The sequence below is a fragment of the Desmodus rotundus genome, chromosome 10 (genome assembly GCF_022682495.2).
Source record: "Desmodus rotundus isolate HL8 chromosome 10, HLdesRot8A.1, whole genome shotgun sequence".
In the NCBI taxonomy this organism is placed as follows: domain Eukaryota; kingdom Metazoa; phylum Chordata; class Mammalia; order Chiroptera; family Phyllostomidae; genus Desmodus; species Desmodus rotundus.
In genome coordinates, this window is record NC_071396.1 from 33,286,301 (window position 1) to 33,312,783 (window position 26,483).

Genomic DNA, 26,483 nt, shown 5'->3' on the forward strand with positions numbered 1-26,483 from the left:
GTCTCTAATCTCTCCCAGCAGCCCTCGTGAAGCACTGCCTGTGCTGCTGACACCTCACAGCCCCCCACTGCAGCTCCTGTGCCCTCTGTGGTTATGGCTGTTTCTCTGTCTGGTGTTAAAAAACACCCAACAGAGCAGTAAAGGAAGAAGATGGTGGTCCCACAGGTACACGTCTGTGGTAAGAAGAACTGCCAAGGGAAGTCCAGGCGTAGAGGGGGCTGGGATCTCAGAAGCAGCTCCTCAGCATGTCAGTGAAGACCTCAGCTGCCTAACCAGGCAAGCCTACAGGTGGCCAGCCTCCAGTGGCTTCTTGGAATGGAAGTGGGATGTGAGCGGAGGCAGTACCTGCTCTTTGCAACTGGGTTTCCCCAGCTGCAGAGCCTCCCATTCCCTGGCTGTGAGCATCGACATCATTGCAGCTGTGCTGAAGTTGGAGCTGCCTCTCGATCCTCTCCCCTCTTCCTCCAGAGAAGTCTCGCAAATCACAGGATAGCTGACTTGGGAACCTTGGATGTAGTCTTGTCGTCTCAGTGGCTGTTGCAAATTCTGCTGCTGCTGCTGCTGCTGTTCCAACTGATGATGATGATGGTGGTGATGGTCATGTCAGTGATAATGAGGGAAGAGGAGGAGGAGGAAGAGAGATTTCCGTTGAGTGCTTACTCTGGCCTAGTGCTGGCTACACATTTTACACAGACTTTCTGATTTCAGCATTTTCAGGGATTTGAAACCGGTAGTCTCCCTCGAGGTCCCCACTTCTGTCCGTGGCAGGAGCAGAGTGTGCCACAGGGTCACCTGGAGGGCTGCAAGGGCCCCATCCACAGAGTCTGCTTCAGCGGGTCTGGGGAGCAGCCCAGGAATTTGCGTTCCTAACAGGTTCCTCGGTGATACTAACGCTGTTGGTCTAGGGATCACACTTTGAAAACTGCTGTCCTGGGCTGTTTTTGTTGGTGTTTGTGATGTAACTGCAAACCCACTGGGTGGGAGAGAGAACTATTTTTGAGTCCTTTCCCGCAGCCGTTGTTCATCATGGTGGTCTTTGCCTTCCTGCTGAGGCCGCTGACTGTAGGTCTGTCTCTTTAATGACCCCACGGCTTTGTTTCCCGGGCCACGTTCTTGCACAGATCCGCGAAGGATCCCAGTTGAGGGGATCAGATTGTCCTGCATGCAGTGAGGGTGCTGTGCAGTGTAGTGGGATCTTGTGGAGCTCTGTATGAGGGAGGAGGAGGAAGGGTGACAACTGGAATTGAAGGTCGGAAAGAAGCCCTCCAAGGGTGCCGTGCAGCCGTTTGAGATCGTTACTGATTTGGGGACAGGGGTCATGGCAGGTGCAAATGGGGAATTGCAGATTGGCTCTGTACTCCCTAAGAGTGAAGCTCAACACATGACCTGTGATTGGCCGTCTCCTCCCCTCCTCTCCTGCTCCTGCCCGCTCCGTTCTCTCATCTTCCATATAGTAGTATTTTTCAGTGAGCACTTGAAACCCTCTGACAGGTCCCAGCGGTAAAATGGCCTCAACTAGTCCGCTTTCCTGCGGTTGGTTCAGGACACCTGGTTGGCACCATGTGAGCACACGGAAGGGGAGATAGCATTCTTGATCACATTAATACACTTTTGCTCTGAAAGTTGGCTTGCTTTGATCATATGTTAGAGTCATTCGGATAGCTTGAACTCATGGTTTAATTCTTGTTAAATGGTTTTTCTTTGCATTCTTTCATGTGGAGCCACCTGTAATGCAGGCCTGAAGATCCCACAGTGTGACCGCACCATGGACGGTCTGCCTGCCCTGAGGCAGGTTCTTGGCATCTGCCGTATCTCCGGCCGTGACTTGTCGGCTGCAGAGCTCGTCGGGAACCCCTTAGGAACATCACACAGGAGGCCCGCACTAGTCCACTTTCTGGACCAAGTCAGTAGACAGAACATTTACTTAACACTTACTGAAGAGACTGGAGCAAATGGCCATTTTTTCCCCCAAAGAGATAACCAAACTCCTCCCATCTCTCCCTCCCAATTTAGTAAACTTGTTCTCGCATTTTTCACGGTGTCTGAAAAGAAAGGTCTTGTCATGTTTCATCAATATCTAAATGTTACATCTGCAGAACCCACGTTTTCTGTGTTTTGGGTGGGTGCCAAGAGGGATCAGTGCAACGGGCTTTGAGAAGAGGCCTGTTATTTAATTTAGGTGTTTGGGGTTTACTTAGGCATTTCTTCTGACTTCATATTTTATCCTTTTCCTTTATCTTTTTTTTTCTCTTTGGATAACAGCTGAAGGAGGAAAGTAAGACTTCCATCCACTCAGCCACTCATTCTCTGATGTGGGCAGTCATTCACAGTGACCCATGGCCGCTGAAGAAGAGGCCCCCTCCCTCCCCCAGCCACCCCGCACAGCAAGGCCCTTTAGGTGCACCATCCCCTGAAGGACTTTACATCCATATTCAGGCTAAATTTAAATTCATTCCAGTGACACACGAGTTGGGAAACAGAAATAATTCAGATTGTACTCTGGACCAAAGGAGGTTCTAGACAAAGCTGTCCACTACAGTGCTCAAATTCGACCTCCCGCGTGAAGGGTGGTTACCGTCCATGCAGCCTGTGTGTCATTTGTCACCCGGGGACTCTGCATGAGACGCTGGATCTGATGCACTCTGCCCTTTGTTCAGAACCGCCTGGATGACCTGGGCTCGGAACCCGTCACGTGCATCGTGCTTCAGGTCCTGAGGCAGTGCTCCCCGAGGAGTCCCCTTCCCCTGACTTCGGCCAGCAGCGCCTACGCCTTCCCAGCTGCCGGAAGCACCCCCTCTGGTCCTCTGCCTGTTCTCGCTGAAGGTAAAGGAAGTGGGTATCTATGAGTTTGGAAGTGAGTTGCTGTGTTTTGGCAATATTTCACAGGCATGCAGATGAAAGTAAGAATCAGTTCCTTGCAGGCCATCCATGATTATCCAATAAGCTAATTAGAAATATGTATGAAAAAGCAAGTTTTTCATACACCGAGTGAACAAATGCCAAGTTCACTTGTTTTGTCTGTGATTATTAACTGTTGCCACTGTGCCTGGTGGCTATTGAATGCCTGTACGGTGATCTCAGCTAATTAAAAACAATCTATTCACAGGCCCGCGATTGAGTCCCTCCACTGTACTGACTAGTTCTGGAATTAATTCGCCCTAAGGATAAAATTGAAATAAAACTTCTGCTATTTAAAACCTCACAGTAGTCCTATTAGAATATTTGAAAGTATGATTATCCGATCTTCAAGTTTGTTGTCAAAAGCTTCTAGGGCTTTCCAACTCCATCCTCCTTGCACAGGACAGATTTTTCCCGAGGCACCATCATGCCGCAGCGGAACTGGATGTGCCCGTGGGTGTCTGTTTTGAATAATTTTCCCTCGCATCACAATGAGGGAGTCAGTCACAGTGGACAAGTTCTGCGTGGGTGTGATCTCCGGCCTTTGGCTGGCTGTGGTGCCACAGGGATTCTTCTGAGTTGGGGGGGGGGAGGCTGGAGGGGCGCCCGTGTGTCATTGTGTGCCACGCTCGTTTTATGTGCCACCTGGGCAGCAGCTCAGACTTTCTGACGCAGCGCCCTTGCGGGCCCTGTGCGCACGCTTCCCCTGCCTTACTTAGGCTGCAGCTGGGTGTCACGCACTTAATCATGAGCACCTTCCCTGTTGGTGAGAGGGCGAGGTACTAACCCAAATCCAAGGCGGAGGGAAGCCTCACCCATTTCCCCTCTTTTTCCCCACCCAGAGGATTTTGAAGATGATGGTGATGAAGAAGAGGACAAAGACTCCGATTCCGAAGATGCGAAAGAGGAAGTAGGTATACCAGCCCTCTCTTCTAATGCTCTCAGTGCTCATAGTGGACAGGAAAGTATCATTTTCTCTGTTTAGTGAATACCAGTGTACATTTTGAGGCCTGACTTTCCCCTCCCCGGTCCCTGGCAGATAGGTGTGCTCAGCAAGCGATGGTTGCTGTTCCTGACCTCCAGGTTGTTGCCTCTGGGTCAGCCCGGTGTGGCATTTCGTTGTGAAGGCAAAGGCTCCCTTACGAAGCCACCTCCTGTTCTATGACAATGAGCCTGGGTGGACACTCAGTGCTTAGGGTTGGTGCATGTAACGTGTGATAGGCGTTCAGGCACAGAGGCCTGGGAAAGGTTTGGTACGACACTTTTTCTGGTAGATCTCGCCATCCTCTGTAAGTCACTCTTCCCGCCCTTCCGGCACAGGGCCAGTGTGCCCTGTGGTTCCTGCTCCTCAGGGCCTGGGTGGGTTGTGCTGCCTGGAGTTGCCTGGTGTCCACCGTCCGGCCCTCGGGGCAGTGGTGCCCTTTGGCCTCTTGCCTCTGGTGACCTGTGCTGTAGAACAGAGGTCAGCACACCTTCTACAAAAGGTCAGATAGGAACTACCTCAGGTTCTGTGCACCGGACAGTCTCTGTCACAGCACAGAAGCACCTACAGGTAGTACAGGAGTGAGCAGTAAGGCGGGGCTCTGTTCCAGTAACACCCAGTAAAGAAAACAGGCAGTGGGACCGAGCATACCGACTGCCTTCTGGAGATGATCTCTAAACCTTGGTGCCGCTGGCATTCTGCCTGGGTCAGCCTTTGCTGCGGGGCCGTCTGGGTGCTGTAGGGTGTCTAGCAGCATCCCAGGCCTCTACCCAGTGGGTGCCAGCAGCACCCACTCCTTCCCGCCCTTCCCACTCATGAACCAGAAATGTTTCCAAGAAGTGCCATATGTCCCGGCGGGGGGGGGGGGGGTGCAGAATCACCCCTGATTGAGAACCACTGCTCTAGAATAACGGTAACTTTATCTGTGAGGTTTAATTGTGTCTTCGTTTCTGTTGGTAACCATGAACTTGGATAAGCCCTTTCAAGCTTTGTCCATGACAAGTTTGTGTCATGGACAAAATATGACAGAAGTACATGCTACATTTTATGACACTCCTGGATATGAAACTTGAATTTTAAAATACCTATCCAACTGTGCATCCATCCACCTCCCTCTCTCCCTTCCTCCTCTCTTCTTTTCTTACCTGTTCACCTAACCGTCTGTGACCTTTTGAGTTCTGTCACCATAATCACTCACCTTGCTGATGAGCATGGGAGACATAAAGGCACCGCCTCTTGGCCAGGTCTCTAGGTTAAGACTGCTATTGATACCCTGATGTTCTCAGGGTTTTGTTGATAAATAGAACCATTTCTGAAGTCATCAGTAGAGAAAATTGGTTCTTTGCTGTAACTTGGCAGTGCAGGAGTTGGAGTCCTTGCTGAATTATTTGAATAATATTGTGCTGCTGCAGTCATTCATCAATGCCACTTTCCCCTCCCCTCTGGCTTGCTCTTTGATAACTAAACATCTAATGCAGAGTGTCAGTCACCTCTTGAAAATGATGTGGAAGGACAAGCTGAAACCAGTGCCTAGTTTCCCACAGAATCGTGGGAGGCTCAGACATTCTCCCTCATCCCCACTCTTCAGGTGGTGGTGGGCGGGGTGAGTGGAACTGAAACAAACAGAGCCCATTGGGAAGGCCCGGAAACTACTCATTCAAGCCTTTGAGCCAAGAAGCTGAGAACTCAGTTGCATTAGCATGAGTTGCAGAAGCAGAGGAGCATCAGAGGCAGGGCTGGGTTCTGGGGCTGCTCAAGAGCAAGGGGACTCACGCTCCCACAGACGTGTTTGTCCTTGCAGGCCCGGCAGTGTTCCCTGCAAAAAAAATGTGGGAAGGAGCCAGGAGTGTTTGTTTCAGGTCATTCGAAAAGCTTAGTCAGTAATTAAGACCGGTATCTTAGAAAGAGTGATTAAAAGGAACCTTTGATTTGTAAGGGGTCCTCAGAGTGGAAAGTCTGATCAAAGGCTGTCAGTGCCGACGTAAGAAGAGAGAACCTTAAATACAGACTAGGTGTCGGCCGTGTTTTTTTCTTCATGGACCTAACCACCCGTGGGACCAGTCAGACAGCAGCTCACGGATCACACAGGTTACACGGAACTCCTCACTCCAGGCACACCAACCAGCTTCTGCATGCCTTTCCATTGGCACCAGCCCGGGGCACGGCTGCGGCTGCTGCAGAGATAGGGGAGGCACGAAGGGAGAGAGAGCGAGCTGGGATCCCCACCATCAGGCTGACGCGTTTGGGTCTGGTGTGCACTGTATCTGAAAACATCATTAAGTCAGCCGCATGGGATCTATTTGTCTTTTAATCTCAAGTTTGGAGGAAGATTGTGAAAGACAGATAGAATATTGCATTTTCTTTTTTCCCCTGGATCAGGAATATAAACACTTATTTTCCACATTTATTTGATTTAGGGGAGAATAATCTAGGTTTTTAGGACTGCCAGGTTTTTCCTTAACCAACCCAATATAAGCCCTAAAACATAGGGCAGATTTTTCTCCCCTGTTTTATTAGGGAAACTTGATCTAGGAGAGACATGGAAAGATTAGGAGAAGGAGGGTTTCATTCCTGGAGTCCTTTTTGTGTAAGAGTCTGTAACCTTTGGAAAATACGGAAGCGTTTGGAGAAGAGTCAGCATCACTGTTAAACTGTTACGCGATGATGATCTGGTAGAAAAAATAAAGTCTGGGATTACTCAACTCAAGGAAGAAAAGATTGGTGGCAACTTGGTCAACTTTACATGTCCAAAGGGATAAAGGTGTCGCCGGAGGTTACAAACGCAGTCCCAGGTGTGGTAAAGCTCAGCATAACACTTGCTTCTCAGATCTTCCTCTTATTCTCTGTCCTTCAGCTGCTGTTGTTCTGTAAGCAGATTTAACCTATTCCTTCTGCTAGTGGCCCCTTGCCCCAAGACTTTGCACAGTCAGAGTTTATTGGCATTTACCTCCAAAAGTGTTACCTCCTCAGCAAAGCTTTCTCAGGTCACCCAGTGTGAGCAGTTTCCCACACCCTGGTCTCAGTCACAGTCTCATCGTCCCCTTTTGTGACTTCCATGGTTCTTATCGCTATTTGAAATTACTTTTTCATTTATTTATGTTCTTACTTACTCTCTCCCTTCTCTTACAAAAAGGCAAATTCCATGGGAGCATGGACCTTTCCCTATTCTATTATCACCAAATCTTTAGTTCCTACAAGACCATCTGCTCATAGTAGCTGTTCCTTAAACATTTGTGAAAAGAGAGAAGGACCTCCCTGGCCGGGTGGCTCAGGCAGTTGGAGCATCGTCCCGCACACCAAAAGGTTGTGTGTTTGATGCCTGGTCAGGGCACATACCTGGATTGCAGGTTTGATCCCTGGTTGGGGTGTGAATAGGAGGCAACTGACCAATATCTCTCTTTCTCTTCCTTCCCCTCCCTCTCTCTCCCCCTTCCTTTCTCTCTGAAATCAATAAACATATCCTGAGGTGGGGCTTAACAAAACAAACGAAGGGCCTAAATGGCAAAGGTAGATAGATGAATAGGTACAATAATTACAATTATGTTAATAGTGGTGATGAGATAAAAATTTCTTTTCTATTGTACTTCATTATTTCCATAGTTCATTCTTATAAATTACTATCTATGATGTGGGCTGATAATGATAATACTAACATCAGTGTCTCTTACTTTACAAATACAACCTGACATATTAAATTGCCCTTTGCATAGGCCAGCACTCTGATTTGGAGGCAAGAAAACCATGTCCCAGGTCTGTGAAGGATCACACATGTAGCTCGTCTCAATGATTCTCAGGGTGGCTTTCTTGGTTGTGATGTGGTTTGTGACTATTCCATTGTAGGATGATGACTTGGAAACAGATGTGAACAAGCTGAGTTCCAAACCTGGACTTGACCGGCCCGAAGAGGAACTGACCCAGTATGAGGCGATGTGTCTGGAGCTCTCCTGCTGCTTTGAGGTGGGCCAGATGCCGGGTTCCGCATCGGGGTGAGGCATGATTGCACGATGGGCTCTCTGCAGGACCTGGGGGCCAAAAAGAGGTCTCCAGGTGGAAAGCCTGGCTTGTCATTAGCCATCTGTTTCTGGGGTCTTTTCAAGAGTGAAACAGGTTGCTAAACAAGAAGATGGAAAGGGTAGCCTAGCTTAGGGTGCAGGCCAGAGTCCTACAGCCTAATATGTGATACCCCGGATGGAAGGACAGGATGAAGGGACACATTGCTGCCCGTTGGTTGTCTGGTGGGCAGGGTGCCCTGCCCACACACACTGAAAAAGCAAGCAAAAATTCTCAATTTAATTGCTGCCTTGTCAAAGTGGGCGCGCTGTACCAGATGGCTTTCTAAAAGCGAGTGGCCAGCCTTGCTTTGTCAGTGGAGGTGAACTGAGAACCTTACACCTGCTGGTGGTGATCCGGGGGCTGGTTGCCGCTGCTACTGCTGTTGCTGCCACCAGTATTGTAGATCTGCCTTTTGGTCTCAGTTATTTGCCAGTGACTCTCAACAGTCTTGAATTTGGCGCTCCCTGATGGTGCCAGCTAAGTCACATGTAGAAGGGAGTTAGAGTCATTTACCTCACTCCAGACAATCAGAATGATCCTCTAATAAAAGGCACCGACTGCCTTGGGGTGCTGTGAAGACCAAATAAAATGAGGTTCTTCGATCGGACTACCTTATTGGGGGTGTTGCAGAAGGCCTTCATGTGCTTGATAGCATTATACTAGACCCACCAAAAGCCCCTCACAGACGTGAGTTTCTGTGGGTCTGCCACTTACTAGGCTCTTGAGGCTTAGTTTCTCTATGGCTGACCTTGGAAAATCTCCCCAGTTCACAGGATCTATGCTGAGTCCTGAGCTCAGAGAGTGAGGATGGGATCGCTTGTATTCTCTACCTGGAAGTGAATACTGATGTATCCTTTTCTACTTTAAACCTGAAGGAACTGGAGCCCAAACCTGCAGACGATCTGAACTCTGAAGAGACGGAGTATGCCAACCGCCACCACATTCCGACCACTGCCTCCCCGAAGCAGCGTTGCTTGAATAAGGACCAAAGCTCCTGGGGGCAGGAAAGAGCAGACGCAGTCCAGACTCCCCTTGTGAGCATGGTGGAGAGGCAGCAGCCCACCGTGCCTCTAGCCTGCAAACCAGGACCTGTAGGGAACCCATACCAAAATGCCCAATCCAGTGGGCTGGGGACGGATTCTTCCGGAAATGAAATCGTGGACATTCAAGCCCTCCTCAAAGAGGATACTTGGGACATAGATGTGATTTCCTGCCCGAGGATAAGTGCCTCTGTTTCCAGTTCCACCAGGTCTAGAGAAACTGTTGAAGTAATAGATAAACTTCTGCAGACACATCCCCAGCACATCCCCTTCCACGACCCATGTGTTTATATGGCCAAAGCCCAAAGAACCAGGTCTGTGGCTGACTTCAAGATGGTGGCATTTCCTGACCTCTGGGGGCATTGTCCACCTCCCTCTCCGGAGCCCATGTTGGAGCGCAAACGTGGAATCCAAAGGTGATGGTGCTGCTGGTTTGAGAGCTGTATTTTTCCTCTTTAGTATTTCTGTAGGAGGAATGGCATGCACAATAGTTCTGCTCTGTGTATAAAAGTAAGCATGAGTTGAGAGCATGCTAAAGACATTTGGGAAACTTTGGCCAAATGTGCAAGCTTGCTGGTCTTCTAGGACATTTCAGAACCAGGGTGGGGTAGTGGGAGGCATGTGTTTCCCGAAAGAGAACCCCTTGGATGATGCTACGCCACCCCTTACCCCATGTGCGTGGCAAGCTGCTACGACAGGATAATTCATTTTCTGCCAATATTGGCGTCATTGCTCAGGCAGGTGCTGAGAAGAAACAAGTATAGGCTGCTGTGTGGGGTCTCCTTCCGTACTCACTGCAAACTGGAGTCTGGCCTTTTGTTAATGGGAGGCACGCACCTTCATCTCACAGTCTAACCGCATAGCGCTTGGAGTGGCTTGGAGAATAGTTTCCTGCATCACTGAGGATTGCATGAAAACAACACGTTCTCTGGGGAAGAAACCCTGGGTGATGGATTATTCCCAGAATTCAGGAGCGGGAGCTTTGCCTTTGGCTCAGCAAAGTGAGATTCAAATGAAAATTACTAAAGCCAAGGGAAAAAAATGATTTTCCCTGAAAAAAAAATCGAGTATGCATACACTCAGTCAATGGGGCAAAGTGGGTGCACCAGAAAGTTTCATTAACTTATTTTCCATTTCATTAGCAAATCGATGGTGGAGCCCAAGAGCTGCTCCCACTTGGGCTCCTGGCTGACATCTCTGGCCTCAGCCCCTGCCTGTTCTCTGTCACGTTTAGCTTCCTGAGAGACACACCGTCAGCTGGCCTGGCAACAGCTTCCCCCTGGATAGAACATCTTCCCCCTGCATCTGGCATGTCCGCTTCCCCTTCCCCTTTCTTCTGCCCCAGAGACTTGGATTGGAAAATCAAGGAGAAAATCGGAAAGATCCCTTAAGCTTCTTCTCTCCATCTTTCTTAAGTCTCCTGGATATTGGTGTTTCTCAGAAAGAAGATCGACCTCAGTCTCTGGAGCAGACAGAACCCAAGGAACATAAGTGACACAGAGTCCAAAGGCTCATTGGAGCCTCCCAGACCTTCGGATGCTAACAGTCAAAACCCCGGCATCCCCTCAGAACGGCCCATGCACAGGACACTCTTAATCACACGACCAGAAACCTCAGACGTCCCTTTACCCAAACGCTCTTGACAAAACTCTCCCTCCAGTCAGAAAATCTTGCTAAAATCTAGCCTCACTGCTTCCTATGTTCCTAAACCCAGTGCGCTTTTCTTACTGAGGATGAAGAGAAGCAAGGAGGAGCAGTGTTTCTTTGCTAGTTCAATTCAAGCTTGGGGAATTATTTAACTTTTCTTTCCTATTTCTCTGATGACTCTCAGCTCCCTCGCAGGTGACCACAGGATGCGTGCGGTAAGGAGCGAGGGTCAACCTTGAAAATATTTCTAATTTTCCTTTTCAGGATCAAGATATTTGAGGATATCCAGAGATTCATCCAGCCCAGCGATGTTTTGAACAAAGTTGTCTTCAGTTTAGATGAGCCTGGGTAGGTGGCCTTGAACACCGGTGGAAGGCTGGGGGGCGGGGGGCAGGGATGCAGCGGGGAGAATTCTGAGCATGACAGTTTCCTGTTAGTAATCCAGTCCTACTCCCAAAGTCAGCCCGGTGGACATTTGGGTTAAAGATCTATGAGAGAAAGCTTCTCTCCCAGGGATGTCCCACCATACCCAAGAACGGCAGCAACGCCATTTTTCCACAGTCCCTCTTTCATTACAGGCAGGACGCTGCTTCCAACTGCTTATGGTTCTCCTCCAAGTTCGAGTCAGGAAATCTTCGCAAGGCCATCCAAGTGCGTGAGTAAGTAAGGAAAGCTGCCCTGGGGCAGCTCAAGAGTGCGCCTGTGACCACCTCTCCCCTCTGTCCTTGTAGCGACCTCACGCTGATGGGTAGCTCAACATCAGCCACGGTGGCAGTGTTTACACCATGCGAAGTGGCAAACACCGCAAATGAAGGCTGAGATTCAGTTGGGACACATTGGCCAGCATGTCACCAGCTGATGTCATAGCAAGGTGGAGGGAGACCAGAGGTGACCAATTAGGGGTGCACCTGTGTTCCAAAGAATGAGTCCATATTGGGATGTGACACACTTTCCTGGGGACCTTCATACTTTCAGTGATGCCAGGGCCCCCTACTCCTGTGTCTTTCCATGTCTGCAGCTTCCATAGCTGTAGACTTGGGAGGCAGAAACCTTGGGCCCGATAGAGAGGAGAGCCCTCCATCCTCAGAGAGAGTGCTCAGTGCTGTGTCTCTGCCAGAGCCTGCCAGTGAGCTCTTGCTCCCAGAGAAGGATTTCATAGGCAAGGAGAGCCCAGGACTGCACAAGCTCGAATGAGGGAAATAAAGCAAAAGCTTCCAGCGGCAGAGACGTTGCTGCTGCTTGCCGTAATTCTCTCTACTATAGCTGTGTAGACTCCATGTGTCATTTACAAAAGGCAAGATATGTCATCCGTCTTCTGTTGCCATCCAAAGCAATAGTCCGGAGCAGGTAATAGTGTGGTGGTCACAGACTTTGAGCGAGTCCCTAACTAACTGCGTGGCTTCATGTCCTCACCCATGGAAGGGGACAGTGAGAGCCACCACATCGCAGAGACAGGAGAGCGAGTGTGCACAAATCCCTTAGAACAGCCCCAGGTGCACGGTAAACACTGAGTCCGCATTGCCCCTGCTCAGGGGCCACGTTTTCTGTGCGGGGGCTCAGAACTTGGTGTCGCCTGGACCTGTTTTGTATCCACCCCAGGAGTCACTTTTGAAGTTCCCATTTTTTGGAGAGGAGATGAATGGTGATGTTTTGTAGGGTTTGTATGTGTGTGTGCGTGTGTGTGCGCACGCGCATTATTTCCAGAAAGCCTAACAAGAAAACAAGTACAGGTTGAGCCAGTTGGGCTAAAGACGGGCAAGACCATCCTTTTGAGAATCCTTCTCAGCGGCCTCCTCTTTCTTGTCTGCCAGCTCAGCTTCTGCTTCTTCCTGCGGCTCCTGCCTTTAGAATTCCTTCTCTGCGTCAGTGTGTTCTGAGGGCCCAGGAGAGGAGACTTCCTTAGGAGTCTGCCAGTGGGACAGTGATCTGTCCAGGGTGTGGCTAAGCTGCTGGCCTTGCCCAGGTCTCTCTCTCCATCCACCTGCCTTTGGCCAGAGTGTAGGGTCCTAAATGAATCCGTTGTGGTCAGGATAATGGTCCAATGACAGAAATCAAACCTCCTTACAGGCAAGGAATTTTTATGATTACTTTGCAGAGACAGCATGGTGGGCATGACCGACTATTTCAAGGACATAGGCTTTGCAGGCTTTGCAGGGTCGCTCTCGTCAGTGCCGCTGGGTGAGCCACGCTGACCTCAGTGGCTGGAGTGGAGAGTGGGAATCTGTCAGTTAGCTCTGCTCTGCTCTGCTCCATCTCATCCAAAGCTCTGCCCTTCCCCAAATCTCACTACAGAATGGCCATTATTGGGACTCCAGAGCGGCAGAGGATGAACAGGTCAGAGCCAAAGCGTTGCCCTTTCCAGAAGAGCAATTCAAGCTCTGGCGGGCTGACTCAGCTGGGTGGAGCAATGCCACCTACACCAAAGGTTGTGGGTTCAGTTCCCAGTCGGGCACGTACTTAGGTTGCAAATTTGATCCTTGGTTGGGACACATACGGGAGGCAACTGATCGATGTTTCTCTCTCTCTTCCTGCCTCTCTCAAATCAATAAAAAACAAACAAACATATCCTCAGATGAGGGTAAAAAAATGTAAAGAGCAACTCAAGGAACATGCCAAGGGGGTGTAACAATAATATTTTTAAAATCGAAATGCCCTTATAATGTTTAAAGGCAGATCTACATTGCTAATTCTGTTGCTAATGCTCAAAGCTCAAAAAATTAATTACCTGATGGGGGACATGATGGCTGGGAGGGGACATATGAGAGCCTCCTGGGGTCCTATATCTTGATCTGGGTGGTTGTCAAATGGGTGTACGCAGATGAATTTGTTTGAATTTATTGCATTACACACTTAAGACTTGTGCACTGTATTTCTCGCATGTACGTTGTATCGATTTAAAAGGGGGAAATGAATAAACAACTCGTGCATTGTTGTAAGCCTGACTCATGTTTATAGTTTTGCTGGGGATTTGCATATGCTATGTTAATTAATCTTTATAAACAGCACTGCAAGTTTAGACGCTATTTTCATTTTCCATATGAGGAGACTGAGGCTCAAAAGTAATGTCTAGCTTTGAATAGTAACAGCACATCCAGCCAAACGTGATCACATTTTCTCTGGGAAATAACACACTTGCATTTTTCCAGCTAGATAGAAACTTCATCACAGTTTAAAAATATATGTGCTACAGTTGTGTAGCTGACTCTTCTAATACCAAGAACCGGCTCCCCGCCAGTCCACTGCCTGTGCCCAATATTGTGAGTTCTGGATGAGAATATTGCTTTCCTGCCATTTGAGACCCCGGGTCTTAGATCTGTCAGCAAGAACCCGAGATGTGCAGGCTCTCGGTGCTGGCAGGTACCTTCAAGACACTTAGTCCTCCAATCTTGCTTCCTCCCTTGCAGGTTTGAGTACGACTTGTTGGTCAATACTGATGTGAACAGCAACCAGTACCAGCAGTGGTTCAACTTCAAGGTGAGCGGTATGAGGGCCGCCATCCCTTACCGCTTCAACATCATCAACTGCGAGAAGCCCAACAGCCAGTTCAATTACGGTAGGAGCTCTTGGGGACGGAGGCTTTCTGGGTAATGCCAGGGTTGATGTCACTTTGTGAGTGTTCAGCTCATTACCAGAAGCCCTGCTGGCTTCCCAAAGGATTTGAAGCTAGGGTGACACAGTTTGGTGGCACGGTGTGGAGAGACGGTGGCCAACACATGAGGAATCACTCCTATGGAAGGGGAAGGCGGAGGCCCCACTCTGCTGTGGGGTGTTACTGCCACATATAACACTCCAGACTTCCTGTCTCCCTTGCTCTGCCTGGGGCTTTCTGAGCCTGGTGAGCCCTCTCCTTTGTTCCTTCTGTCCCCTAAACCCCACAGTAGCAAAGGCATTGACCTGTTTGTCACAGACGGGCAAACAGGACAGCCCAGCACCAATTTACACTCAGGGAAACTCTCGAGAAAGCTTATTATCCTGAATACCTGTGCCAGTTTTAGAGGAGATATTCAAAGGAGTACGGACTAGGGGCCCAGATTTGTTTTGAACGTTTGTAGGAATGGGAAATCCTGACTGTTATTGCTGGCTCATACACTAATTTATTGAGTGGCTTTGAGTAAGGAATAAATATTCCCATTTCTCCAGGCCTGAGCACAGGATACTGTCTCTGTTTTATACTAAAAATAGACTCCTGCTGGTATAGAAACAGGAAATATGATCCTTGACTTTTGTATTCACTTTCCATGACTGCTGTAACAAATTGTCACAAGCTTTGCAGCTTAAATCCAGACAAATTTACTCTTACAGTTCTGGAGTTTCCCTGGGCTTTTCAAGGTGTTAGAAAGGCCACGCTCCCTCTGGAGATGCCAGTGGATTTTCTGTTTCCCTTTCCATCTTTTAGAGCTCCGTTCCTCACATTGCTTGGCTCATGGCTCCTTCCTTGAACTTCAAAGCCATCAGCGTAGCATCTTCAAATGTCTCTCTGCTCCAGTTGCATCGCTTCTGCTCTGGAGTTGAATCTCATTAAGCCCCTGATATAAAGACATTGATGATGGCCTTGGCCAGGTAGTGCAGTTGGTTAGAGTCTTGTCACAATACACCAAGGTTATGGGTTCAATCCCTGGTCAGGGCCCATGCAAGGATCAACCAGTGAACATATAAATAAATGGAACAACAAATTGTTGTTTCCCTCTCCCCCATCCTCTCTCTCTCTAAAATCAATTTAAAAAAAGACATTTGTGATTGCATTTAGGGCCCACCAGGATAAACCCCCCATCTCAAGATCCTTTACTCATGTCTGCAGAATCTCTTTTGCAGTGCAAGGTAGCATTCCCAGGTTCCCGTATTAAGACCTGGGTATCATTGAGGGCCATGGTACAGCTGGCTGCAATTCTTTTGCCCCTTTCTTCTTCCCCAGTGTTTCAATCCTATCTTTATTTTGTGTAGGGATGCAGCCAACTATGTATTCTGTGAAGGAGGCTCTTCTTGGCAGACCCACCTGGAAACGGACAGGCTATGAAATCTGTTATTACAAGTGAGTTAGAACATTGTTAGTTTCTTCCTGCTTTTCCCTGTTGCTTGTATAAACCTCAGCTATCTGCTTCTCTGCTCTACTTGTCACTGTCCCTCTGGCGAGTGACCTGACGTTCAGAAGTATGCGCACGTTATGTGGCACCCTCAATAGACCGCAAGAAATAGCTTTTGGTTTGCTGAATACGTTCTGTCTTCATGTGGGCACATGAGCACCTGTAGACCTTGTTGGGTATTTATTAGAAGTTGCACCAACTTACTCTGTGATTAGTGCATCAAGAGTTAGTTAGCTCTTTACCTCTGTCCATTGTTTTTTTCAGTGACCAGAAAGTCTGAGAAATTCTAGCCTGTTCTTACCCATCTTATCCTTCAGTTTTACAAAGTAGACGAGAGTGAATAAGTGACAAATACGTAGAGGAAGATGATATTTTCAGAAAAAATAAAAGAGGGAGGGTCTTCAGAATTCATCTATAACCCTTGACCACTAACTGTTTTCATCAGTTTGTCCTGTAAAATTGTAATGAAATTCAAGTTACCCGTAGCTTTTAAAGAAAGAGTTACAGACCCCATGAGTTGCTTATTTGCACATTTGGGAGCGGGAAAATAAAACACAAATTCATAAGAGAAAAAAAGGATAGGCATTATTAGAACAGGTAGGAATATATAATTCTCATTATTAGTTTTTTAAAATAAAAATTGATAGGCTAGTACTTATTTTCTTGGATAAAGTAAGTCTTACCCTTTTCTGAGGTTACAGAAGGCCCCTTAAAAACTGTAACCAGACATTGTAGAGTTTAGGTTGCTGTCGGTGTCCAGAAGAAAGAGTGTGTTACACACTTAGGCCCCTTGGCCTGTGAGACCATGAGGACCGGAGCGGTCAGGGCCTTGTTGCTTGATCAGACACCAAGCAGAAGTCTCCACAGAGACATCGATGGTCTGCAAACCACAGAGCTGGGCCTACTGACAGCTCCTAATAAGAGAGTTGGAGCCTCCAGTCCTTGATGTATGAGGACATGGACCTGGGTAGTGTGTTCATTATATTCTTCAGAATAATAGCAAAGTGTGGCCATTGGGTTGGCTTTCCCATTCACCTGTATAGCAACTGCCCTCTGGCCCATCCACCTAGGGACTCTCAGGATCTTCCTGTGGTCCAAAGAGATTTAAACCTCAAGGTAATATTTCTCCCAGCTGCAGGGAAAAATAATGAAAGCCTGCATTTGGACCTTCATGTGTCAAGAATAGCTTTTAGTGTCCTCTGATAGTGGTAACCCTAAATAAGCATGAAAGACCCAGCTTGCCTCTGGCCTGGAGCTGGAGCTTAGTTTTGGTGTGAGACCGAACAAATATAACATTCAGCGTCCTCTCCCAGGGGCATAGCTCTCGTGGGAGCCTGCTGATTCGTGGGTGGAGAATGGGAGCAGGCTTCAGGGGACTGAGCATCTACCTATCTGCCAAGAGAAGGAAGAAGCCACACATCCAAGAGCACAGCCTAAGGAAAGCCAGCATTAATGTTAATAGCTTTTAGACTCATTAACAAGACCATTGTTATATGATTAGAGAGGTAACATGAAAACCATGAATGTATAATGTAATCCATTTTTCATTTTCCAGTCATGAATACAACAGAGATAAGTGGATGATTGCTACATCACAGTGTAGTTTGTTTGACAATTATTCACCACGTTATGTTAACACATTTCCAATAATGTGATCTGAAAACAGGATGGATGGGTGTATCTGTGTTCAGCAAGACAGAACACTGCTCCCCGGTAGAGAACACCTTGCAGTATACAGTGTATTTCTCCCCTTCTGCACATCATAATCTTTGGGTCCACCTGCTTGTAGAAGATTTTTTTTTTTTGCTTCATCTCTGCCTGTATTCTGCCTAATGTATTAATTAGGAGGCCTTTACCTCTTCATTTCTTTGTCTTCCATAGGTCCTCAGGAACTCAGAAGTTCTATTTCTGTCATGCTGTTAAATTCTCAGATTTAGTGGCATGTTTTAAAGGGGGTGACAGGGTGCTCATTGTGGAGAGAATCCCAAGCCATAGTGCTTGAGTATATGATAGGAAAGGGTCAAAAACAGAGGGACTCTCAGAAGTAATACAATATTTAGTTACTGCACAAAGTGACAGCATTGAAGACCCGCCGAGGAGGTGGGCTTGTGACTCCTCTCGTCATCGGTTAGCATGTGGTCTCCCAACTCTTTTGATAAGACATATTTAGGCATGTGCTTCCAATACAGATTTGTTCATAAGTCCTTTTTAATCAATCATATACACATTACTGCACTGACATATAATGTACATTAGAAAACATGCAGCAACTTAAGAATTTTAAATGAAGAGAACAAGATGCAACAAATGATCATTTTAACTGTCTGCCTAATTTACTCAGTTTACCCTTGGGCACAGGGGTTAGGGGCACTGATCCCTCCACCCCCTGCACAGTCAAAATCCACATGTGATTTCTGACTACCCCACAACTTAACTACCAATAGCCTACTGTTGACTGGAAGCTTTATTGACAACATATAGACAGTCAGTTTAGACTTATTTTATATATTATGTGTATTTTATACTGTATTCTTACAATAAGATAAGCTAGGAAATTAAGAAAGTAATAAGGAAGATGACATGCACTTGAAGCATTTATTGCGAAGACCGCGTCGATGTGGCCCCACACGGTTCAAACCCATGTCGTTCAAGGGTCGACTGTGTCTTTCCTCTATTGATAACTTAGGGCGTACTACACACTTAGGATTTAACACAGGAAGTATCATGTACATAGTCTTTTGGATAATTTCGAAAAGTTTTGGTTAACTTCCCAGGTCTAATTGGATTATTTCTATGCACACAAGAATTCTTAGGAGCTAGCATTAAGGGTAGGAGGTAGGCCACGTCTGTTCTTCTATTTTCTTGGTCATTTCTGCTTGAAATTTAGTAATATCATCATGCTACATATTCTAAGCAGAATCTGTTTAAAAAAACCCAATGAATTGTTTTTATTGTGAGGTTTAGTTTAATTCAGATAATGTAATCTGTAAACCCACTAACGTAGGCTTCTGCAAACTTAAATACCTTTGTGGAAGCTAAAAGCAGTGAGGTGGTGAGCTGTTCCTGCTCCTCCCTCAGCAAGCCTCCTCTACAGCAATTGACACCTAACTCTCTGACGTGCGGAAAGCGTAGAGGTCCAGTGCGATGTCTTCTTCCTGGTCCATCCCGGACAGCAGCAGAGAAGAGTGGAGAAGATTGCCGTATGGTAATCTGGTTGGTTTATAATCACTCATCATATGGCGTTGACTCACACTGAGTAAGAGCAGCCTTGTCAGTCCCCAGATTAAACCCCAGACAGCTTAATCTCTCTCTTATTACCTAGGTTATAGTAAATCTGAAGAGACGTTCTAATACTTTCTCCCTGTGCTCAGTGGATCCTCTGGCCCCTCCCCTGAGGATGTCCTTCCCCTGTAAGGGACGTCCTCCCACCCACCCTGCAGACCATTAGGCCAGAAAATAGAAAGTAGTCCTCAAGAGGAAGCGACGGTAATGGGCAGCATCACAGTCTTGCTTCCTTCCCTGCATCCGGTTCCTCGACTGCGCGCAGTCACACACCTTTCAGGTGCTCTCCCGGCGCTGGTCTGAAGTCATTTTGGTGCTGAAGGGCAGAGGGTGGGGAGAGGCTGGCTCAGAGGGCTGTGTAATATGCAATGGCTGATCTCTTCCGACATTTATCTCCGCCGGTAAGAGGAGCGGGAACAGCTCAAGGTGAATGTCACACCAGGGTGCCGCCGCTGGGCTTCCTTCCCAGGACCTCGGGAGAGAGACTTGGTATCACGGAGGACATCAGAATCGCTGCAGACCCGGACCGGGCTACTCTGCCTGGTCGGATCCCGTTAAGTGGAATGAAATGGTGTGCCCTTGTTCAACGGAGCCTTCGTCACTGTGAGATCATCTGATTCACTCTCCATCTTGGCATTTGCTCATTCTGTGCACACACAGGAAAAAAATTACTTCCCCGCACATTTTTAAGTACAAATGGAAATAGATTGAGTTTATAACTATGCATGTGCACTTTGCTCCTTGCTTCATCGAAGGCTTTCTGATTATAAAAGTGGAGATCCTTCTGAAGATAAATAGTTCAGGGAATAGAAAAGCAGTGGGGTAGCTCTTAACTGTCGAGTGGCTGGACTGTCCAACCTCATCGCTGACCCAGGAGGGCTCACCTGGGATCTGACAAACCCACAAGCGCACTTGATTTCGCCACGCTTCTTGTCCACCTAGGAGAACGGGTGAAGGCGAGAGAGTTCTTGGAGCCGAACTTCTACCATTCATTAATGGTGTGACCTTGAGCAAATTATTCCAGGCTTTCCCAGCCTCAGCCTCTGCATCTGTAAGATGGGGATGATGATAATGTGGACCTGGCGGAGTGATTCTGAGAAGTAAATGAAATGAGATAAAGCAAGTGGAGAGCTTCAAGCAGTGTGTGGTGCGCAGGAGGTGCTCACGAATGTCAGCAGTCATGATTCACTGCAGCAACACCACACTGGCGTCAGATACCAGGATCGCTTTCACTGCCTCTCGTCTGGATTACTGTAGACTTTATAGGCAGCCCTGATTTATGAAGACCAAAACTTCAAATTCTGACTTGATGAGTTCAGCCCAAAGTCCTCTTGTCCTTTTATCCAGTCCTAAGAGAAAGATGATGTAATAAAAAAAAAAAAGTCTCGGTTTTGAAGTAAACCCCCACCTGGCATTGAATCCTGCTTCCTAAGTTGCCTGTTGTAAGGAGTCGTGCAAGACACTTAACATCTATGAGCCTCAATTTCCCTGTCTGTAGAGGTGTATAATACTTTAAAAAGAGGTCATTAGGGTTAGAAATAAAATATGTGAAGCTTTGAATTATTACTCCTGGAGTCTTAGGTCTATTTAGTTCCACAAACTGGAACTGAATAGCTGTGACGTTCTGGTCCTCTGCCAAGCATGAAGATGCAGAAATGAGAAGGCATAATTCCTGCCACAAAGTGTTGGCAGTGAGGGTGAGACGCAGTGTGATAAGAATTATATAAAAAGGTGGCTATCAGGGAGGGCTTCCTGAAAGAGGGAAAAAAAATAAAGCCACCATTTGAATTCCTTATACTTCCCTCAGATCACTAGGACCTGGACCCACAGAAGCTTGAAAGCTAAGAAATTATCCCATTTTATTTTTCTTCCCAGTTCACTGCCCTGTTTCTCCCCTGGGGTCCAGGTTGGGTTTGAGTGGTAGAAAGAGCCCAGTGATGGGGATTTCACATCCTCACTTCCTCTCCCTGTCTTGCTCTTTCCTGTGGATGGTGTGGTAAGGTTGAGTTTGCTTTGGGTGAATGTGCCTGTGGTTTTAGCATAGTTATGATTGCACAGTGGGAAACCTAAACAGAAGCAAGGCTCATGCCAAATGAGACCCCCCCCACTGGCCATCAGGGGCCTCAGTTAATCTTAAGGAGAGCTGTAGACAGCTTCTATTGTTTATAGGTCAAGAACTGGGGATGGTGAGGCATGAGATGTATGTTCCTATGTGCTTTTCCATTCATGATTCTGTGTATGTGTATTTGCCTTTCCATTCATGATTCTGTGTATGCAGTGTGTGTGCGCACGCTCACACGTGGCTGCTTACAGGTGAGACTCTCCTCCACATTTTGATTGGTTGTCAAAACTTGGACCATGTTGATGGCCTCGTTTCACTTCACTTAGCCCTTCCATTGTAGAAAGGTGCCACTAACTCTTTTCAGCTTGGGGTAAGCAGAACGTCTGTTTGCAGTGGGGCCTTTATGAGTGAAATCAGAGAGAACAAAAGGCAGGGCCTCTGGGGCCTGCACACTTTCTGAGCAAACATCTGCTTCATTGAATGGTTTCTAATAACCTGAGCTTTTTAGCCAGGAGAAGCTACAGAACTTTGGATAAAGGACACTCAATTAGGGATCAAGACTCAGAGGGCGTCTAGTCCTGTTGTCCAAAGGAAGTGGTCCTGTTAATGTGGTGCTGAAGAGCTGGTGGGGTACTAGGGCCTTACATTGGTATGGGGACACCTCTTTCCTTAGATTGACCAAGGCTCCCGGGTGCCATGTTGGGAGAAACTGAGGCAGGTGAAGTATGTCAGGCCATAGTTCGTGGGGCTCCCAACTTTTCTCCCATTTCTAGTGTTACATATATACGCATACACACACACATACGCATACACACACATACACATGTGCACACACACAGAACCACAAGAAACAAGACTGGAGATTTCCTATTTTACCCTTTCTTCCTGACTTGATCTATCTTTCTTTCTTTGCTTTGGTGAGAGGTGGCTTGAAGGTAGTAAAAAGGCAGAAAAGAATAATCTGTGCTTTTTGTATTCTGCAAGCACACCCAGAATAATTACCTATTTTCCCCTTTCCCCATCCTTTCAAAGCACAAACCCCAAAGCACAATGGACAAGTAAACCAACCTTGTAACTGTTGCAAGGTGAAATTACATCTCCTGGTGTCTGGGCGCATTTTGCATCGCAATGCAGCCTTGGCCATAGCATTTCTCAGGAAGGCCGCACAGCTGTCTCAGCATCAACAGGCAAGGCCAGCGTGCATCTGGCGGCACGTGGGGAAAATACGGTTCTGAAATGTACTTCTGGGGGCAATTTACTTTGATGTTGTTCTCTGAAGTCTCAAAATTGGTTCTTCATCTTTGACAAAGGAAAATATGCACTCTCAAGCTAGAAGAAGGCGAACCGCATTTGGAGTGAGGAATGTGTGCCTTTGGGAGGAAAGTATTGTGTAGTGGAAAGAACAAAGGCTTCACAGACCCACAGATCTGGGTTCGAGCCCTGAATTGACCCCTTGCCGGCTTTGGACAGTGGGCTGTGGCAGTGTTAACAGAAAACGACAATGTTCAGTTTTGAGTTGGAACTCAATATTTAATAGTGATAGCTAATACCCCACTTCGCAGGTGGGAGGCAGAGGAAGAGCTGTGCTCTGTATAATCTGGGGAGAGGTAAAAGTGGGGAAAACTCAAATCTGGGCAAAAAGTGTATGTCTGTGGTAGAATCCTGGGACAAACAGTGGTTCATATTTTCCTCTCTCTTGTATCTCAGTGACTCTGTAACCTCCTTTGCACACACAGCAAGGACAGGCCCACGGCGTAACTGCCACAGGTAGGAGGCAGGCGGAGCAGCCTAGATGTGGCTGAATTGGCTCGTGGCCTGGCAGTGAGGTCCTTTGTACATCTCTCTGTCTCAGAACTTCACCCACTAAGTGTGTTGAGTGACCATTTTGTGAGCATGTGACATGAGAGATCTCCGGTACCTAGCACCTTAAATGGCCGATTCCCTCATGTCTCCCTCGTTCTCCTCTTCTCCTTTCTCTTTTAGGAATCATTATCGCGAGAGTGCAGCTGTCACAGGGGGAGCATCTAGGAAGTGTTATTATACCCTCACCTTTGCTGTCACCTTCCCGCACAATGAGGATGTCTGCTACCTGGCCTACCACTATCCCTACACCTACACCACCCTCATGGTAACTTCCTCTTATGGCTTGGCCCAGACAATGCGGAGGGGGCTCTCTCAGGTTGTCCTGGAAATGTTCAGGGGAGCCAGGGTTTGTTGTCACTGACTTCGTGCCTTAGATTTGTCCCATCTCTTTCCTTGGAAAGAGCCTGAGGCTGAGGTCATGACCAGTGACATTCTTAAAGCCCAGGTGACATGCTGTGCCTCTCAGCAGGTGCAGAATAGGAGGTGGGGCATTTTAGGGGCTGTATCTTTATGAAGCCCTCAAGTGAAAACACAAAGTGGTAAGATTGGAAGGTGGTTCCCAAATTGCAATGGGGTAAAAGCGAAGGGCAAGCCAAGATGCAGATGTGAAGGATGTGGACTCATTGGGAGGAGTGGAGCCAAAATGAGGAAGATCAGCCTTGGAGAACCTCCCCAAGTCTGGGAGCAAGCAGCTGCTTAGCTTTTCGGGTGGTTTCCCTGGCCATGGGCTCCCAGTGTTAGAAGGGTCCGGGGCAGACAAGGCGAGCACAGGATAAAACACTGAATTACTGCAACGTGGCCTCTGGTCCTTTTATGAGAGGAGTGTAGTGTGAGTCAGTCCCGACTTGAAGTTAGCACTCTACGTTCTCTCAGACCCTGCTGACGGTCCACGAGACAAATTCGAGCAAACTGCTTAAACCATGCAGTTTTCTGTCATTTGAAAAAGCTGGCACACCGTCCCTTTCCCCTAGCTATTTCACGGACATCCTGAGGATTAATGAGCTAAAGCGTCTTCCGTAGAGCACTTTCATCTTCTGTGTTAATGCAGAATGTTAGTAGCATATTTGTAATAACATGTGTATGTATGAGCGCATATATCACTGTGCCGGAAGGGTGAGCATTTTCATTTTAAGTCTCTTATAAGGAGTTGGAAAAGATAATAACCAAGAACATCTTTGCCTCCAAAAGGCAGGTTCAGGTACAACTGAAATTTTTTTCCCTCCACCAAGAAGGCGTATCTTAAACCACTTGGCTGACTGCTTCCTGAACATGCGCCTGCCCTTCTCTCCATATGCTGTCTTGCCTGAAGAGAGAGTTTTACTGTTTTCCAGATTGCAAGAGATGCACAACTAGTATTATTTGTGTATCACACTTAGAGATCTCAAGAAAATCCAAGAAACACGCGTCACAAGCGAGGCTGTGACAAGCAGTGTTTGTTATAAAACACACTTGTTGCCTTTGTTGGGGTCCCGAAGAGGTGAGTTCGTAATCCCCTTCAACAGCTTTTCCCTTTGTCCCACCTGGGCGGCTCTGCCCCAGCAGGCCTCGCGGGGAGGGAGACTCCATGCTCCTTGTGTGTTTGCCACTTCCACTGGGGCGTGATCTGTGGGTCCAGAAGACCGTTCTCGTCGCTTGTTAGAATATCCTACGCCCTGCTGAGATTCTCAGTGGCAGTCAGAACGAAACTTTAGAATGCAAAGCAGTTTGGGAAATTGTCTAATTCATGCCTATTGTTTCCAGAAGCAAAACACGAGGCCTAGAAATCCCACGTATAGCTATTGGCCGAGCAGGGAGCGGAGCACTGGCCTTTGTGCCCTTTCTGTCTGTCTTAGAAGAATGTGGAGACGTTCAGAAGTCATGCTCTGGGATCAGACCAGTGCAGTGTCCCTGCTTGCTATGACACATGATAGCTGCTGCGATGTAGTCCACTTTTATAGGTACAGGTTATCCAGTTGTGTGATTGTGTAATCTCGGATGGTTCAGTTCATTGCCGCCTGGCATTTTTTCTGTAACGCTGAGCACTGTGGATGTGAGTTCATCTGGGTAGCGTGGTTTCTGAAATGTGGACTCATTCTCCCCCAAGGGTGCTCTGACTTTGCTAGGTGCCTATAAGCTGATTCACAGTGTGAAATTCCTTCAGCCAGGCCTTAACTGCATCTGGCTTCTTATTCGAATTTCAGATTTTGAATCAGTTCATAGGCACTTAGCAAGAACCCCTCCTGGGAAAAGACTGGGAGCATGTTTGGGGAAAAGCACTGTCCAGCTAAACTACATCCAAAGCACTTGGTATTATAGGTAAAATCCGTGATTACTTGAGCTCAACCATCAGAGATTATAGAATCACATAACTCGATGACTGCATATACCTCCAAGTGGACTGAAGTTGTAGTAGCTATTGTCTGTCATAGCTTGTACCCCCGGGGTCCACTTAGCTTTGTGGGCTTGTCAGACCAGACAGAGCACAGAGTCTAAAGTTCACAGTCAGCAAATAGCTTAGGAGCCTTGGGACCGGTAGATGGTAATGTCATCTTGATGGGGGATAAAGACACAAGAAAAGAGGGCTCCTCTTCCCCACGTCAGTTGGTCTCTATGAGCAGGAGAGAGCATCCTTATTAATGGATGCGTCTTGGCTTGTAACTTAGCCTGTGGACTGCAACTCTCTTCCCACTAGGGAAGTGTGAGGAGAGTTAATGAGAAAGAGCCACGAAAAGAGATACCTTTTTATTTCTCCTAAATGAGTGGAACAGAATAAGAAAGACAATTTGTTACTTGAAAGTGAAAAATGCGTATACTCATTTCAAGGCTTTGCATTTCCAATAACGCATGGTCTTGTCCTCTCTGCGTATGGAACAGTAATGGACTCTGGGACTTCTCTTAAAAACCTCTCCTCCGGTCACAGACAGAAGGAGCACATTCTGTAATGCACACTAGTCTTTTATTTTTGGACATGTCCTAAGGAGAAACAGTTTTTCTTCCAGCACATCAGTGATAAATTAAATGTGAATGATGCCCCAAGGGCAAAATTAGCTGTATGATACCTGGAGGTTATACTGAGGGGTAGAAAATGCATTTCTATGTGGAACTGGCCATTTGTAAATCTCTTAGAATATGCATTGTGTCTAACAAGGACAGACGCTTTTACAGCAGAGGGGGCATGTGTGTTGGATGTTTTTCAACATGGATATAATTTGGCAACTTTAAAAAAATTTTATTATTCTCTTATAACAAGAGAATTAGTATTTGTTTCTTTCCAATTGATATCTTCCAGATGCTTGCCAGGAACTCTGTTGGATAATTATCCAAATTAGAGTATTAAAGCAAAAAGAAAGAAATAGAATGTTATTGTAATTATGAAGCAAGCAAAAGGAGTTCTATTGTAGTCATCCATATCAAGCTATCAATAATTGCAATAATTCTTAAAGTGCTGTTAGCTATGCTTGTTAAAGTATTTGGATTATGTTATGGATTGCCCCAGAGGAAGCCTACAGTATTGGTTGGAAACAGGAACCCAAAAGGATTTCTGATGGACATTTTAGGGATAAGAAAATGGGATCTCACGGTGAACTTACAACTGT

At 47.1% G+C, this 26,483-nt stretch overlaps 1 protein-coding gene across 1 annotated transcript in view; it reads left to right on the top strand.

Moving 5' to 3' along the window:
• Positions 1-26,483, top strand: part of AGBL1 (AGBL carboxypeptidase 1) — a 470,051-nt gene that overhangs the window by 92,854 nt on the left and 350,714 nt on the right. The window contains exons 8-16 of the mRNA XM_045196586.2: positions 2,658-2,823; positions 3,741-3,808; positions 7,721-7,837; positions 8,809-9,389; positions 10,885-10,968; positions 11,199-11,279; positions 14,025-14,173; positions 15,562-15,649; positions 23,029-23,173. Coding sequence (XP_045052521.2) covers positions 2,658-2,823; positions 3,741-3,808; positions 7,721-7,837; positions 8,809-9,389; positions 10,885-10,968; positions 11,199-11,279; positions 14,025-14,173; positions 15,562-15,649; positions 23,029-23,173 — 1,479 coding nt within the window. The remainder of the gene's footprint in view (positions 1-2,657; positions 2,824-3,740; positions 3,809-7,720; positions 7,838-8,808; positions 9,390-10,884; positions 10,969-11,198; positions 11,280-14,024; positions 14,174-15,561; positions 15,650-23,028; positions 23,174-26,483) is intronic.